The 13,983-nt window shown below is 40.7% G+C and overlaps 2 protein-coding genes across 2 annotated transcripts; both read right to left on the bottom strand.

The window, feature by feature from the left end:
• Window positions 1-7,799, bottom strand: sack1d (scaffolding CK1 anchoring protein D). The gene is made up of 4 exons (XM_088608022.1): window positions 7,035-7,799; window positions 3,251-3,418; window positions 2,148-2,272; window positions 1-1,947 (listed from the first exon to the last, which is right to left on the bottom strand). The coding sequence occupies exons 1-4, from the start codon at window positions 7,683-7,685 to the stop codon at window positions 1,017-1,019; spliced, it is 1,875 nt and encodes a 624-aa protein (XP_088464148.1). The 5' UTR covers window positions 7,686-7,799; the 3' UTR covers window positions 1-1,016.
• A 1,829-nt stretch (window positions 7,800-9,628) lies between these two features.
• Window positions 9,629-12,774, bottom strand: rab5if (RAB5 interacting factor). The gene is made up of 4 exons (XM_088608073.1): window positions 12,401-12,774; window positions 11,476-11,579; window positions 11,043-11,172; window positions 9,629-10,082 (listed from the first exon to the last, which is right to left on the bottom strand). Exons 1-4 carry the CDS (start codon window positions 12,506-12,508, stop codon window positions 10,041-10,043), a joined length of 384 nt encoding a protein of 127 aa, XP_088464199.1. The 5' UTR covers window positions 12,509-12,774; the 3' UTR covers window positions 9,629-10,040.
• Between the last annotated feature and the right edge of the window lie 1,209 nt (window positions 12,775-13,983).

Below are 13,983 nucleotides of genomic sequence, written 5' to 3'. Positions count from 1 at the left end.
TTCAGAAGAAACACAATTACATTTATTTAATGAGATCACACCAAAAATCTATGTCCCTGCAGACTATAATTCCATTACACGTAAAAAATACCTAATACTACACATACATATATCCGAAAACAAAGAGGGAAGTAAAGTTAAAAGTAGTGAACATTAATTTCAAGCACCTAATATAACAAATGAAAGCAGTGTTGTATAGTGTATTGTTCACTACAATTGTGCTGTCTGACACTGTGAATATATTGGGTTTTTTATATAAAAATAGAAGCTGTAAACACTTGGGTATTTGTCTCAGCCCCGATTTAAAATCCTTTTACAGTTCAGTTATGGGCTTTGTTTCATCATCTTTGTCAATTCATTTTGAGCCCAATTGCTCATTACCCATTTGGCCTATTGTTATTCCTTAAACAGTACAATTATCATTGATATTCCTGGAGGAAACAGGCGAGAAGATGTGACTGAAACCGTCATAAGACCTGCAGATTCAACACACAGACAATTATATTTAGGTTCTCACCACCAAATACATACAGCCCATGACATGCGATAGTTATAAACTCTTATAACCATATACAACCATTGTGAGTAGTATTGAAGAATACTAAAAAAGTCCAACCTGAAACACTACCACTGCAAGTGGTTTTCTTATCTTGTAATTAGAGTTAAAAGGAAAAGTAGACACTCTGTAAGTGTTGGAGCAAATTTTTTGGCAGTTGCAAAACATTCTTAGTTTTCAGTGTTACAAGGCAAGTACAGCACTTGTAAACATTGTAGATGACACGCTCCTAAATTGACTGAACACAATGCATTGGGGGGTGGTCTGTTTTTTAGGTTTAATGTCTGCAATTCAACATAACTCAGATACAACATTACTCCCAAGTGAGAAAAGATGAGTCCTTTACATCTGTGTCCCAATATTTGTAATTTAGTATGAACACATACTCTTTGATAGCTCTCATACCCTTCCACAAATCTGTCAGTAGTGTTGTTGCTCAAGTACAGTCAGTCTTTTCCATTTATTTTAAGCACCTCGATCGTGATAAGGGACCCAAGCGGACCGTCTCCCTCAGTACCAGCTGGTGGCGGCCGCACTGCTCCTGTGTCTTCCTGAGCTTGTAGGCGCCAGGGTTCAAGGCCAGGTTGGTGAGGTCCACCAGCTCCCTCCGCTGGGACAAGAGAGCTACCATGTGGTCCAGCTTGGAGCGGATAGTGGAGTAGTGGTACTGCCGCTCCTTGGTCAGTTTGTTGAAGCAGTCTCGCAGAGAGCCGTCAGGGGACGGAGGCGAGTGTTTGACAGGGGACCGTCTGTAGCCTTTGGGTTGCTCCCTGGGAGGAGCGGAAGGCTGGGAACCAGATCCAGAGGAAAATGAGCCCTTGCTATCCGTTTGGGTGGCACAAGCTGAGAAAGTAGGTGCTTCTTCCTGATTGGCTAGATCAGTCTGCATGCTGCTTTCCGCCACAGGAATGAAGGTTTGTGTGGAGGCATGGCAGGTCACAGGGACACAAGGTTCTCCAGCTGCTGCCACCTTGGCAGAAGAAGGCACAGCAACATCTACACCTGTCAGAGCATTCGCAGCAGCAATAACATCCTCCATGTGGTTTTCCTCCATCCAGTCATCTCCAATGGTGGACATTTCTGACACTCTGCTGCCTTGGGGGGACAGCTCTCCAGCATCATCTTCATCATCTCCAGGCAGCACAGACACTACTGGAGCTTTGCTTGGTGTGCTGGAAAACTGGCTGGTCCTAGGAGGCTCCTGAGCAGGAGGTACCTTGAGAAGGACGTGGTCATAGATCCCACTGCTCCTGCGACTGGGGGCAAGCTTGGGACTGATGGGTTTAGACTCGGCGTAGAGGACCCGGAACTCTTCGTCAAAGCTCTCGGAGATCTGGCCTGACAGTTCGATCAAGTTGCTGCTGTTAAGCTTCCCATCCGTCCAATCAAACCTAAGAAAAGCAAGTAATACAAACAAGAAAAAAACAATGTTAGTTCAGAGATAACTAACATTGTTTTTTCCCTATTCTCCCCATGACACAGCAAGATCCCACTACAGTAATGTGAATATATTCAACTGAAACAATTAAACATTTCCCAACAGAGCCACTCTACTAAAGCACAGACAAGAAGAAAATAAACTTATAATTACCTGTATGAACCTGTTGCCACCCTGTTTCCATCAATCAACATGAACCTCTCATGAACTTTTCCAACAATCTTTGCACCAGACCGCATATAGAACGTAGCTCCAGTGATGGTTCGTACCCTCATATGCTGTAATATATAATGAAAATTAAAAAATCCCTTAAACATACATAACTTGTTCTTTCATTTACAAAGGGTAACATTTCCTTGGACAATATTGTGTTATAAAAGTTATGACTCACACTTCATAAAAATCTCCCAACTGGCCGGTCAACTTTCCAGAACATATTTTTAACTTAATCATTAATGCCTTGTCAAAAGCCAAAGTTGATGCAAAAATGAAATACAATGATTTGAATGCTAAACTTGTCCTTGATCATTAATCTATTCACTATCAGTAAGTCACTCTACCTGACACTCTGGAACATATCCCAGAACCACAGGATGCACAGAGTAAATGAAAGCACATAAGTGCTCTTCCAAATGGGAATTGGGATGCCAGGCCACAGAAAAAGAAACAATTTGGAGTTGTCCGTCATCCCAAGACAGCACGTCTCCAGGAGGTGGATGGACAGCCACTGAAAATCTTCACAAGCATTGGGAGCATCCTCTCATGGGGCAGTGCAGTGACTCTGTGGCTAAGGATCTGCGCCTGTGGCTGGAAGGTTGCCGGTTCATATCCTGCAGCCGGCAGAGGAATCCTACTCCGTTGGGCCCCTGAGCAAGGCTCTTAACCCCAACTTCTCCAGGGGTGCCGTATAAATGGTTGACCCTGCGCTCTGACCCCAAGCTTCTCTCCCTCTCCCACTGTGTGTCTCATGGAGAGCAAGTTGGGGTATGCAAAAAGACAAATTCCTAATACAAGCAACTGTGTATGGCCAATAAAGTGATCTTATCATGCTCATGCTGTAAGCTAGCTCAGGTTCACAGTGAGCTGGAACCTAAGCAGGTAGAGACAGAGGGCAAGGCAGGGTTACAGCCTGGATAGGACACCAGCACACATTCACACATTTCCACTTGTAGTTCTCTTGAGTGCAGACAGCAACACCAGTGCCCATCACAGCCTTGACTCTCAGTGTTACACAGAGGTAAAACAAGAGCTCGTACTTGGAGATCCTCCAGCTGGACGTCCAAGTTCTTGCACATCTGCAGGAAGGAAGACACACAGGACTGATCCAACAGGATGTAGACAGGAACCTGACGCTTGATGCAGGCCTCCTGGATGTCTCTGAATATGTCCACATCCGTGAAAGAGTCTGTTACTAAGGCAATGACCTGAAATGCCAAGGAAAAGAGTATGGTTTTAGGCTTTGCAAATCGAGATGCCCGACACTGTAAAAACTGTAAAATGGGCTGCTCATAATACACTAAGCAGGATTTGTCTTGCTCATCTTACATTAAGCTACATCTAGAGATGAGCCACTGTGAAATGAGGTTATGATCCTGGCCACTGTAAAGAGACCTGAAGAAAACATTATGAATGTGTCCATTGGGGGAAATCAGTTTCAAATGAAAACATTGATTAAGAGTGAAAATATAATAGTCCAAGTCTACATCAATAGCTGACAGAGCACATACATCATATTATTTACATTGGGTGTCCAGGATCAGAGGTTATATGAAGAAAAAACCCACACATCAGCATAATGAGCATAGCTCACCGTCTTCATGAAAACGATCTGAATGCTCAGAGGTCATTCAGGGTTAACATGTTGACAGCTAAGTGTCTGGGGCTCAGAGAATATCCGAGAGGGGGCAGAGAGAGTGGTGGAGTGGCTTATGCAGCAATAAACATCTTGTTGACATTCACAGACCTGACGGTGGACAACATTTGTGTGGACTTGGAGTAACATGTCGCTCTAGCTGTTGTGTTGTTCAAGGTAACTGCCACCAGGAAGTTCACCACCTGGCAACAGCTGCACACTTATATAGCACTTTTTCTGGACACTCCACTCAAAGCGCTTTACAGGTAATGGGGACTCCCCTCCACCACCACCAATGTGCAGCATCCACCTGGATGATGCGACGGCAGCCATAGTGCGCCAGAACGCTCACCACACATCAGCTATCAGTGGGGAGGAGAGCAGAGTAATGAAGCCAATTCACAGAGGGGGATTGTTAGGAGGCCATGATTGATAACAGCCGATGGGGAAATTTGGCCAGGATGCCGGGGTTACACCCCTACTCTTTTCGAGAAACACCCTGGGATTTTTAATGACCACAGAGAGTCAGGACCTCGGTTTTACGTCTCATCCGAAGGACGGCGCCTGTTTACAGTATACACTAACAGCCCCACTAACGCCTCTTCCAGCAGCAACCTTAGGTTTTCCCAGGAGGTCTCCCATCCAGGTACTGACCAGGCTCACACCTGCTTAGCTTCTGTGGGTTGCCAGTTGTGAGTTGCAGGGTGATATGGCTGCTGGCAGATGGCAGAACACCCTACAGCCACCTGGCCAGGTTAGTGTATGAGCGCTCCCGGGACTGGGATAAATCTCAGGAGGTAATACCGGATACATTCTTTGAAATGTTTCATTATTTCATTCCAGAAGTGAAAATGCATTCGGATTCTTTGGATTGTATTTGCATGGACATGCTCTAAAATTTCATTTGACATTTGTCTAAATATGTTAATTAAATCGATTAGAACCAATTGTCTCATTCCTTCTGTGCATCAATATAGCCTCCATGCCTCAACTTGCTTACAGAGCTGGAGTACAATTTAGTCAAATATAAAATACCAAATACTAATACTTAAAATATTTACACAAACCTGAAACTTCCCTCTGTCTTCTTTTATATTCTGAAAATGTTTAGATTTGAATCTCGGCACAGACAAATCATATTGAAAGGCAGACTTCCCTCTAGTCTTCTAGTTGTGACATTTTTAATTTACTAGTAAAGCACCTGCAAGTAGTGTCCTGTCCATAGTATGTGTAGACTAAACATATTTGCAAGTGGGGAAAAAAAATCTCTATCATTTCTGGGGAGTGTTTAGCATGTTGGAACATTTTACTCTTAGCAAATAACTTCTACAGGAATTTCTAGTCTACTAGTGTTAATATTTTATACCCTTCTGGAAATTTGCTCACTTACTGTACATTCCAGAGAAAATAGGGAAAAGAATGCATAATTGACAATAGACAGCAAAAGACAACTCCTACAAATTCCAAATGTGAAAGTGCTGCAATTTCTGACTTGTCCTAAAATAATACTGAAATACAAATCATCCATGTATGAACGACGGCCTTGACTATAACTGCCTAAGACACTGTGGGCTTTTCATGTTACAGTGCCCTGGGCTGGTAATTGACAATCCAGGTGTACAGAGTGATGGGAACACATTCTGTCTGATAAGCAATTGTGATTCATATGGCAGTGAACATGAGGCATGGCACAAATATGTTCAAACATGTCTATACTCCCTTCCTGTCATTTTTTTCAGTCCCACTTTTTATAAACCCTTGCATTTACATCTTGAACGCTATACAAAGAGTGTGAGCAATTAAAGTCCTTTTAATATGTCACTCACCTACTGCATGATTGTTTTGTACACACGACTTAATAGCACTGAAACTTTTTAGGAATATTTTTTCCACAAATTTTAACAACGAGAATCGAATAGAATGAATAAAAGGTGGGAAAAAAAACAAAATAGGAATGCTGGTGTATCAGTACAAATAAAGCTTCTCAAGAGTTTGTTGCTGGCAATTTACCAATACTTCAGCACAGAAGTGTAGAAACTGTTTTTTTTTTCAAGCTGGCTCCCAAATAGTCATATCATCTAAGCAGAACACGTGTGGTTTTTACCTATGGAGACATCTGAAAGATCATGTATTGACTGGTATATAGGATTGTTAAAATCGTAAAATCATGTTCCATGGTTATATGAATGGTAAAAAGCACACTGTCTAGGTTTCTGAAAAACAACTCCACTGGTAATACCATATTCCTTAAAAATACAATCAAAAGCAAAAAGGTAAAATCAAAATAATCAGAACGTGTTGACAATCATTGTTGTGCCTGATTCCGCGGGATTATTCTACAGGGAACGCTGGGTGTCATCAGTTCAAATTTCAATGTCCCGCTGTCTGTTCTTAAAATCAATGACTTTAAATGCGCTTTATTGACCCATGCTGTTAAGGCCTCTTCTCCCATCACCATAATCGAGATGCTTGTAACCCGGCACTAATTAAAGTACAGGCCAACTCTTAAGCACATCACCTGCGTGATTTATGAAAAATATATCGCGACGATAATGTAGTATTATCACTTCAAACAACGCACAGATAAAATTGCTGCGGCTCATCAAGTGAGAAAGGATTTAAATTTTCCACTGCTCATGCGTCTTAACGAGATTTGTTCCTCTAGTGACTACAGGTATTTTGTGAGCTGTAACAGAATATTTAACGTACATTTCTAGGTGAGTGCTAGGGTGTGGGTTATCCTCCTTGCCCTCCGCTGTTATACCGATCCGGATAGTATACAGCAAGGGCAAAAATGACATTTTACAATGCAATATTTGTAAATTGTAAGCGAAGTTCAAAACCGGTTACAGTATTATTTGTGGGGGTGTCGCGTATCTGTATACTTTAGACTGCACGTCTGTTGTGCATGAGGTCACATTCGTGCGAAACTTTTAATTCACAATTTACTGTTGCGCCTTGCCCTGGCCCATAAACTCAAAATAGCATTTTCGACCGACCACATAACCGTCCGCGATCACAGAAGACGCCGTCTTGACTTCTTTCTCACTCCTTTAAAATCTTCCACGCTACCACGGTAAACGTTTTACTGCATATAGAAACCGGAACTAACGCTGACAGTGTCATAGCGACCACGACTGAGATTAGTAACAGTACCACTTAAGCCAATGTGGGTGTTAAATTGTTACCTCTTTTGCGCTTCTTATCATTCGCCTAGCAGCCTCCTTGCAACTATAGATGCATTCACCATAGCTGGGCTGAAAGTGAGCTACAGCCCGAGTGACTCCTCGGAATGAGCCGGCGGTGAAGGCCGGCCAGCCTATTTCCAACAGCGGCGGCTCTACGTCCGAGACCTCGGGAAAGTAGGTGACAGAGGAGCAGTCCATCGAGCTGCTCACGGACTGCTCCATGCCCGTATCCTCTCCGCTTAGAGAGACGTTTTTAGGGTGCACAGCCGAGTCCATAATCAGTCTGATTTCATCGCTGGAAAGGAAATTGGGTATCTTCTCTTTCTTTAAAAATTCCACATAGGACTCTTTGCCCCCAGAGATCAGCTCTTCCAAAGCCAGTCTGTGCGCTTCGCTGTACAATTCCTGGGGACTCAGGTTATTCCTGCACCGGGTCGGGCCCGGGATGGGAAAATCGTCGAGGCACTGAGACAATGCCATGCTAACTCTGAACCCTACGCTCAGCACAGTGTCGTGCGTTACCAGTTCTCTGAGATCATGACTTTTTTTTTTTATCTGGCATTTTAAACTCGAACAAACCCAGCCCACGGCAGCCGGCATTGGCTGAGCGAAAGCCGCAAAACCGGTTCCGCCAACTTTACACAAGCACATAAGACTGCCTCCCGCCGGGAATGGGTGATGATCATTGGCTCACGGTTTGAATTTGTAGGCAAACAACATCGGCCGAAGAATACTGCAAAGGAGTATCATTGCCGGTTACCTGTCGAGACAAGGCGACCTTCTGTTTAATGTTTAATTTTAACATTAAATAGAGCCTGAGGCAGCGCTGCCTACAAACTATTCTATCTGTAAATCTCCTTCCTTGTTCCGGTATCTTGTGTTTCTCGCTGCATAATTTGTTACCATTTAAATGATTTGTGTTTTTAAATTTGTGTATAAATAGCAGTATATTTTTATTTGGGTATAGCTAGTGAATGACGTTCACCAAGTCACTTACAAAACATCCTAAGAAAACCTATATAAAAGTACTATCAGAATGGAGTTTTCCTGATATACAAAAAGCTGCTAAACAGCTTTTTATCCAGCAGAGAAATTGCTTTGAGCAAAGTATGCTGTCGAATTAGGTTTGTGTATGAACAGATATGAACAATTATTACCTAAATTAATAATAGTATTTCAGAAAATGCGTTGTACTATTAAGCAGCGTTTTGTCAACAGAAGAACTGTTTAATTTAAGGAAAATTGAAGATTCCCTCAAGCAGTTCGGCTGCGGCAGTCACTGATGCGTCTAAAAAAATGGGTTTGCTTTGCATAATTAAATGTTTCAGTTTCTTAAAAATCAAATGCTTCTTCAATACAGTTGTCGGTATGCATGCAGATCCAAATTTTTCATTTATAAAGACAAAACTTAACCCACTAAAAATATCTCTTGAAAATAAATTCTAAATGAGTGAAGTTTCAAGAGGCACTGAAGGACAAAACAGATCATGTCAGAATTTAGACACTTGGAAAAGAGGTCAATTTACTCATCGATGATTAGAAGCATCAATAAAACCTGCTGGATGGTGGCTCTGCAGGATCGTGCATGACTATCAGTGGTCTACGGCTTTAAAATGCATGGACTTGTTTACATCTCAGTCTCCAGGACCAGAAGCCCTCCACCAGCATAGAATGACACCAGCATTAACTGAGGACACTGACAAGCGAATTTCTTAACACGACAATGATTTCAGATGAACAGTAGGTACCATGTATAAAAGCTAAATACAGCTCTAAGAAAAATATTCATCAATGTTCATCAACTTTTCTGCATTTCCACACAAAGATAACATTGATATCATAAAACCAACGTAATGTCCACAAATATTTGGCAGCCGGACAAAATACTGCAATTATTTCTTACTCATGTGATATGAACAAGAGTAGATGTGTCAGCTTAAACAAGAAATAAAGTTAGTTTTTTTTTCTGCCTCAGAAATGGGGAAATCCAAACCTAGGAAGCACATTTGCAATTAAAAAAAAAAAGCCTACTCCATTTTACAGGGACCTGACTTTTAATATCTCTACATTGATCTACAAATTCCAACATTTATTTTTCTAAAATTTATGGAATGACAACACTGGACAAGAGAACAAGTACCAACTGGAGAAACAGTGCACATATCCCCCAAAGCCTGCAGGTGTCGCTAATGCCAAGGGGACCTTGGCTGACTCAACCCCACTCAGTCCTTTCCATGTCCTGGCAATTGTGCTGATGGGGACATGATCCAAGCTTCAACTTGCAATGCTAGGGCCTCCGGGCTCAACCAGCAGTCTATAGGGGCACCTTTACTGACTAAGACTCTTGGAAGCCCCTTACATTTGTATCTGAGTGTTTGAAACAACAACACATGGTTTAACACAATTCCAAAGGGGATTATTTCAACCTTAAAAAAACATTTTACACCTGAATCTCCCCAACTACAGTGATCCTGCCTCCAGTATATATTGTGTAATAAAGTGTCTGCTTCTATGCCCACATTAACCAAACGGTTTAGAATAGCATCAGAATACCTTTGGTCAAGTTCTGCAAATTAAACAACAAAATAACAATATACAAACAAATCAGTTTAATACATTTTCTTTTGTTAAGATGAAAATTGTACAGATATTTTACAGACTCGTTTAAATTAAAATCTATGGACATCCGATTTGATCAAGGCGCTACTTGAGGAAAGCATTATATAAAACAACTACAACTGTGTTTGATACAATGCTATTTGTTTATATAAAAAAATTAATCCATGGCTTTTTGGAAAATGTTCAGGATGTAAAGTGTTAGCTTAAAAAACCTGCTGCACAATCTCAGCCTGTGAAGGCCATTGTCAAATACTCATAATCCACTCCCTCCTGAATGATCATGTGTTATATTGGTAAAAAAACACCTTGGACTTCAAAGTTCTTATTACGTTTCACATGAACTAAGATGTTCCATCTTGTCTTTCCGCAAAAGAGATTCGTGTTTCTTCAATCATAGTGTATAGCTGTGTAGAATATGATCCAAACAACCTGCAATATGAATGGGAAAGAATTAACTAAACACCTTTTCACCATACATTTCTGTATAAGTTCAGTACTTGTTTTGCTCGTTTAATTATGGAGAAAGCATATTCCTGCAGAATTAACCAGCCTGTATTCATGCAAACTGGAAGCATCTTACTGCAACACTGCGACTCAGCTATATTCAGATCTAAGTAAATAATGTATTATTTGAACATTAAATGATTAAATAATAAAAAAAACAAATCAAATCAGTCTCATACCAGCACATGAAACAGCCACAATATATAATTTCAGTAGGATACCATTAAAAATAATTGCATGTCTGTAGCTATTCCTGACTCGATTATGTCAATTTATATGCACAGTTTAACATAGTGGCTTAACATTCGTGACCCATTCAGTTACCCCTTCCATAATTTATTATTTTATACGCTCTGTCAAGCGACAGTGTTGCACGGTGTTAAGAATTTTGTAATATGATTCAAAACATCTGGACACGGATGATTCTGGACTTGTAATTTCCTTGACCAGTACTCCAGCTCAGCAGGGTTTGGGGTTGCACTTTCAGGTGCTGGTGCTGGTGTCCCATATCTGCTCCAGGCCTTTTTTAATTCAATGTAAGCTTAATTATTTTAAATTGTCCAGTTAGGTTTTACCTTGATATTGTTAATAATAACTATTAACACTTTTTTTAAAAGACTATCAGTTTAGTATATCCAGCTATGCAGATTTGTCATAAAAAACAAGACATTGATGGATATTATTGATGTGTTCTGTCACTCACATTACATAAACGTTTAATGAACTAAGCTATCCAGGTCCGGATAATTCAATCTGTAGGTCTGCATTAAGGAGAGGAGATATACACCAGTGCCTAATTGTGCATTTCAACAGAATAACCCTCTTGGAATTATAACATTTTTGCTCCTTCAATTTTGAAACACAGGATATCAGAGTTTTAAATACCAGGAAGAGTGCGAACGAGGTCATGAAGCCCTCTTTAGTTAGTTCCCATGTTCCTCCATACTCTTCTTCGTCAATCTGTTGAAAGCTGCTGAAGTAGATATAAAGGAGTCCAGCATTGATGATGCAGAATCTGAGAACACAACAATAAGCACAAATGTAACTGATATGGATGAATACACCCTTTTATTTGCCCTTCCAAAAACAATGCCCTGAACACAAGCAGCCACCACATGTAAAGGAATTCCTTCGAAGCCACATGTTTAACTTTACATTGTTGTTGTTGCTTGACTTTTTCAGGACTGGTTTGTAAAACAGTTTGCATTTTTAAAAGGGAGACAAATGCACTATATGCAGAGCTGATACAGGTAAGGAAAGAACAGAAAGGTGTGAATGAGAAACTAGGTACAGACCAGGTTGCAAAGTTGTGACTCACATTGCGATACCCAAAAATCCTTTTAGAGGTGCAATTCCCCAAATGACCCCTAAAATCACTGCAATGATCTGCCGAAACCAGTAAATCACATCTAAAAATTCATCCTGCAAAAAAGGAAGGGAAAAAAAGATTAATTTTCAGTAAAATAAGTGGTTTGCATGCTCTTCAACAGATAAAGGTATCGCACACATGAACACTTTGAACTCAGACACGTACACTACAGGGATGGTTAACCTAGGAAAGGGAACAAACTGTCATCCCAGGAAACAATCATCTTGGGATGATTCCAAAACAGGCCAAATGTGTTCTTAAGAAAATATGATTTTAGAACATGTTTCAATTTTGAAATAAAAACGGGATAGTGCAAAGCCAAGTATAAATATATTCCTGCTTCTGAAAACAGATCACCTCACCACCAAGGAAAGGTACGACTTAGAGTAAAAATGAAAGAAACGTCATTAAATGAACCATGTAGCTTATTGTGCCAAATGATATCGTCCATCGTTAACGACAGATTGGGAACTGTTTCACATGATTGATTGTGTTGGTAACAAGGCGACCATATTAGGGCTCACGATATGGGAACACTGACTACTTTACTGGAGGTGTCACTATCCTACTTTGTAAAAAATGATGCCGTCTTACTTTCTGATAATACGCTTACGTATCTGCAAATATTTAAACAATTTTCTTCTAAATGCGCGGTTTACACGTTACAGAAATTACTACAGGAAAAAAAGAGCTATGGAAAACCACGGTCCTGCTCTTATTTGAAGATCAACTCCAGTCGGACGTGGGCACGACTGACACCAGTCAACCCTAACCCTTTCAGATCCTGAGCCACTGAAAACATTTGAAAACTAAAAGTTATCCGAAGCACCGCACCACAGAAACCTACGCACCACCGATCCCAAATAAACCAAACCTTTTCCTCCCACACGGCGTTGCTCTTGAAAGCTTTACTCCATGCAGACTGCTTTATCCCCCCATTGGCGAGATGAACTTCTTCTTTCCTTCTTGCACTGCTCGTCATTCTCCGCGACGCCAACCGAGAGACTTGAGGGCACCTTTTGTACTGCCGAGCTGCACACTTCTTAAGTAACAGAGACGGTTTTACTGGAGCTGGACGACACCCAAAGTCTGGGCTTCTTAAAAAAAAACCTGAAGGATTCAAGCTCTCTTTCTTTAAACAGTCAAGAGGCTTCTTGCTTTGATTGAATCTGACAAATTGATACAAGCACTGCTGACTCCACAGATTGAATTGTGCACTCCGTGGGGATCTGACGCAGGCGCACTAGGAAATGACCCTTTGCTCTAAACCAATCAGCTCATGCGACGTTCCTGATGGCAGCCAATAAAAATAGGTTTTCCGTGTCATCAACATAACCGTAGTGGATGAGAGAAGATTGACTATTTAAATCCAGCCAAAAATAAAGAGCGCCATCTGGTGTTGGGGGACTGTCTGTGTCGCCTTTTAAAGGTTCATAGTTTTGAGGATAAGATCAACGTAAAGAATATGTTGCTCGGCTGATAATATTGTCCCGATGTTTGCGTATTTTGAATATTTTAAGTGACTTCATATTAAGGGACAGGTCAACCCCATGAAATATTGATCCAGCGTGTCTGCCTTGATACTGCATCCACTGAAATGTTATCTGCAGTTTCTATTTTCCTTTCCTATTATACACAATAAAACCCTGGTTCCCAGTACAGGTTTTCTTTTCTGTTAATAATTGGTGCCATACAGTCCCTTTAATCGATCTGCTTCTTCTGTTCAACTTTTGGTTTTTTGTTTCAACTCTTTGGTTTCAATACTTCAAAGATAACGAGCAATTTCAGAATACAGAACGTTAAGCAGTCTTTTTAATAATTAAGAGTTTGTTCGCTTGTTTCTGAAATAATTTTAATGGAACTTTAATGTATGATGAATAGACACAGGTAAAAATCACAAAGTATCATACACCCACTCAATTATGGTCAAATTTCTTCCAGCACCTCCGAATGAGAGAAGTTCTGAAACCCAGGAATTGGCATCAGCATGTAAAATAAATAATTTTGCGCTGTATTTACCTGGTTCTAGGGTCTACGTAGCTGTATTTCTAGTTTGAAACACACTCTCACCTTATCTTTACAGAATACGTCTTGTTTTAGGGATGAAGAAACGACCGATTACATTCTCTTTTCGAACGGTTTACCTTGTTATTCCACCGTGTTGTAATCATCTGGGACACGAAATCACAGCTATCTTTAAAAGAAAATCACACCAACCTCAATATTCCCCACATGTTCCAGTGTGTCACATTTTCAAGCTAGAATAGACACAAAGCAGTAAGTGGACGTATTTTAGAATCGGGTGACTCAGGCGCCAATTTATTTATTTTTGCTGTTTTTTTATTCCTGATCGCAGCATAAAGAAGATGACCCCCCCCCAAATCGGCGCACTTAAAATGAAGGGTGTGCTTTTGAAAACTACGCAGAGAAAGCCAAGTACAGTAGTCTATTTTTTCC

Source organism: Lepisosteus platostomus, chromosome 15 (genome assembly GCF_059453375.1).
Source record: "Lepisosteus platostomus isolate fLepPlt1 chromosome 15, fLepPlt1.hap1, whole genome shotgun sequence".
NCBI lineage: Eukaryota > Metazoa > Chordata > Actinopteri > Semionotiformes > Lepisosteidae > Lepisosteus > Lepisosteus platostomus.
This window is presented reverse-complemented; position numbering and strand designations above follow the sequence as displayed.

Excerpts from the sequence above, each read along its gene's own strand:
- sack1d (XM_088608022.1), bottom strand. The coding sequence starts at position 7,685 with ATGTGCTTGTGTAAAGTTGGCGGAACCGGTTTTGCGGCTTTCGCTCAG. Across the intron at positions 2,273-3,250 it reads TCCAGCTGGAGGATCTCCAA|CATATGAGGGTACGAACCAT; the intron begins GTACGAGCTCTT and ends TATATATTACAG. Across the intron at positions 1,948-2,147 it reads GTGGCAACAGGTTCATACAG|GTTTGATTGGACGGATGGGA; the intron begins GTAATTATAAGT and ends TGCTTTTCTTAG.
- rab5if (XM_088608073.1), bottom strand. The coding sequence starts at position 12,508 with ATGACGAGCAGTGCAAGAAGGAAAGAAGAAGTTCATCTCGCCAATGGG. Across the intron at positions 11,580-12,400 it reads ACGCCGTGTGGGAGGAAAAG|GATGAATTTTTAGATGTGAT; the intron begins GTTTGGTTTATT and ends CCTTTTTTGCAG. Across the intron at positions 10,083-11,042 it reads CCTCGTTCGCACTCTTCCTG|GTTGTTTGGATCATATTCTA; the intron begins GTATTTAAAACT and ends TTCATATTGCAG.